Source organism: Morone saxatilis, unplaced genomic scaffold (assembly GCF_004916995.1).
Source record: "Morone saxatilis isolate NCDOM2014 unplaced genomic scaffold, NCSU_SB_2.0 Contig5, whole genome shotgun sequence".
Lineage (NCBI taxonomy): Eukaryota > Metazoa > Chordata > Actinopteri > Moronidae > Morone > Morone saxatilis.
The window spans coordinates 5893730-5896636 of record NW_023340095.1 but is presented as its reverse complement, the minus strand read 5'-3'; the positions used below and the strand labels follow the sequence as shown (position 1 = coordinate 5896636).

Genomic DNA, 2907 nt, shown 5'->3' with positions numbered 1-2907 from the left:
AGATCTGGTGCTCCCTGCACTGTTGACAGAGCCCTTCCTGTAAGCATTCTGGAGCCTCTTGCTGATGAGGCCATGTTTGTAAAGAGCTAAGAGCAGCTGGTTACGGAACTTCTGCCCAATGAAGGCATACAGCACTGGATTCACTGCACAGTGCGAGAAGGCCAACAACTGGGTCACATTTAGCATCACAGCCAATATGTAGCGAGATTGACATGTCTCCACTCTAAGAGATCCGCCTCGCATGAGTGTGTCAATCAGTACAGTTATGTTATAAGGCAGCCAGCACAGAACAAAGGCTATCACCACTGCGAGGATGACGCGTATGGCCTTATATTTTTGTTGATTACGTGCGTGAAACAGCTTCACCAAAGTCAAGCCATAGCAGACAGCCATCACCACCAGTGGCAGGAAAAAGCCAATAGTATGACGTACAACACGAATGCCAACACGCCAGTGGTTGCTGCTTTCACCAGTTAGGTTTTCATAGCAAATGGCCTGGCCCAGGTCTTCAGTGTGCATGCTCTCCTTTAGAATTGCCACGGGTAATGACAGTAGTCCAGCCGCCACCCACACCACACAGCACACAACTTTCACCAACAGGTGATGGGACCGGACACGTGTAGCTCTCACAATGGCGCAGTAACGGTCCACACTGATGCAGGCCAGCAGGAAGACACCACTGTATACCGATGCCTCCTGAAAGCCTGACAGGAGTTTGCACGGGAAGTTGCCGAAGATCCAACCAGAATGAACATTGACGGCCCAGAACGGCAGGGTAAAGCTGAAGAGAAGGTCCGCCATCGCCAGGTGCATCAAGTAAATATCTGTGCTGGCTCTACCTTTCTTCATATAACAAACCACATAGACAACTACACTGTTGCCTACCATGCTGAAGACACACACGATGATGAAGGTGATTATCAGGCCCAAGCTATTGAATCCAGGCACAGTTACACTGCAAGGAGATGATCCATCTTCATACTCAGGAAATGTAGAATTTTCTAGGTCAAATCCCTCTGTTGTCGGCAGCTAAATAAAAAAAGAATATTACAGTTTGTACAAGTAGTAGTAGAAGAAGAATCAGTAGCAGAACTGATGGTTCAGTGATGCCATAGTGGCACTATAGCTTTCAGTGAAAAAAAGTTTTGTCCCATAAACCCAAATTACTCAACCTCAAGAGCTTTAAAGGAATAGTTTGATATGTTGAGAAATATGCTTCTTTGCTTTGTTGCCAAGAGTTAGATGAGAAAAGCAAAAACATCCTCATATCTGTTCATTCAATGTAATCCAAATGCCAGCAGCTCACGTGGCTCTGTCCAGATAATCCGCCTACCGCCACCTCCAAAGCTCACTAATTAAAACTTTTGAAAGTCGCTGTGCCTGGCCGAGAAATAGTCCCATTACTCACTATGATTCAACAAATGATATTTTTCTTCCTTTAGCTTTTATTTTGATTAAAATCATGATATGCAAATTAATGACTCAGCTAGTGGTTGTAGCCTTATAACAGACAGACATGAAAGTGGTATTTTCTTATCTAATTCTCAGCAAGAATATGACATTAAAAACAGTTCATTTAACAGAAGCTCCATGGACTGCAGTTTTTTACCCAAAAACATTTCTGGGTAGTGAAGTCCTCAATATACAATTACCTGATTTTAGTGCATGAAATTTCTCAATGCAGCTTTAACAGTTTAAAATGTTTAAAATGACTATTTTAGACAACAGATTTACATATGAGTTAGTCATATCATCATCATTTCCTCACATTTACCAATACCATAACTGCAAATTGAAAAATAAAAGTTCAGGAATTCAATTTACCTGTGTTCCTCCTTCTTCTTGATTGGTTAGAAGCAAATACTTCAGAAAACTGACAATCAAAAGTTGCAGCTTCATCTCTCCAGAATAAAGCTATTTGGCAAAGAGTGGTAAAATGGTTCAAGTCCCTGTGTGTGCAGTCTATTAGCAAACTGTCACTATCACCTCAAAGGAAGTGCACAAACCGCAGATATTATCTACCAAAAACAATCTACATAAATAAGACCTCCTTCAGGTTGTTTTCTTTGTAAACCTTTACCTCTCACTGTTACATGTTCAATGTATCAGGATGTTGCTAAATTGAACCTGTAGATGATAATGTAACAGTAAATACTTGCAATATACTTTATATGATTTCCTGGTTTTCACATTTCTTTCTCTCTAACACACTGATTAAGGGTCCCAGTACCCACCCTGGTATCATAATCACAGGAGTACAACACAGTGACACCCATTTGTAATTGTTGCAGACCAAATTGTTACAAAGCTTCATTAGCAAAATATTAACATTAAACAACTGGAAAATTATGTTTCAGCAGTACATGATGTTTTTCGATCTGTTTCAGATTTACCCATGGTACTGAAACTTTCCTTATCAGTGTAATCAGTGAGCTCTAGATCAAGAGTGATTCAAAAAGATTTTCCACTGTGGTACTCTTTGCATTTGTAGTTTCACATTTGTCAAAAATAAAAATGTATCTGGTGTTTCACAAGGTACAATTCTTGATCTGAAAAGTAACCTAAATAAAATGGAATCTTCAGAAAGTGATTTTCTTTGTGCATGGATGTTGTTGCTTGTGGTTTTTCTCTTACAGATGTAAGAGTTTCACTGCTTGTGGTTTGTGTCTGTGGGGTTTTTGTCTGCCTTTTGGATGATGTTTAAGGACATTTCAGTCTTTTACTTTGTTATTGTTACATTTAGTCATATCTCATTTATACCTGTTATTTGTTGCTGTATGCATTGTAATGCAATATAAAGCATATACTAATGACCTTCTCCATTTATAATGAACTTTTTAGCATTTTACATTCTAACACCTGTAATGGTGAATTCAGTTTCTTTGTTTTAGCCACTACATATGCCCA

The 2907-nt window shown here is 39.5% G+C and overlaps 1 protein-coding gene across 1 annotated transcript in view; it reads right to left on the bottom strand.

Annotated features, from left to right (window-relative positions):
* The window catches only part of cxcr2 (chemokine (C-X-C motif) receptor 2), a gene marked incomplete at its 3' end in the record, with an annotated part of 4599 nt that continues 1692 nt past the window's right edge, over nucleotides 1-2907 (bottom strand). Inside the window, 1 exon segment of the mRNA XM_035676796.1 lies at nucleotides 1-1029. Within this exon segment, the coding sequence (XP_035532689.1) occupies nucleotides 1-1029 (1029 nt within the window).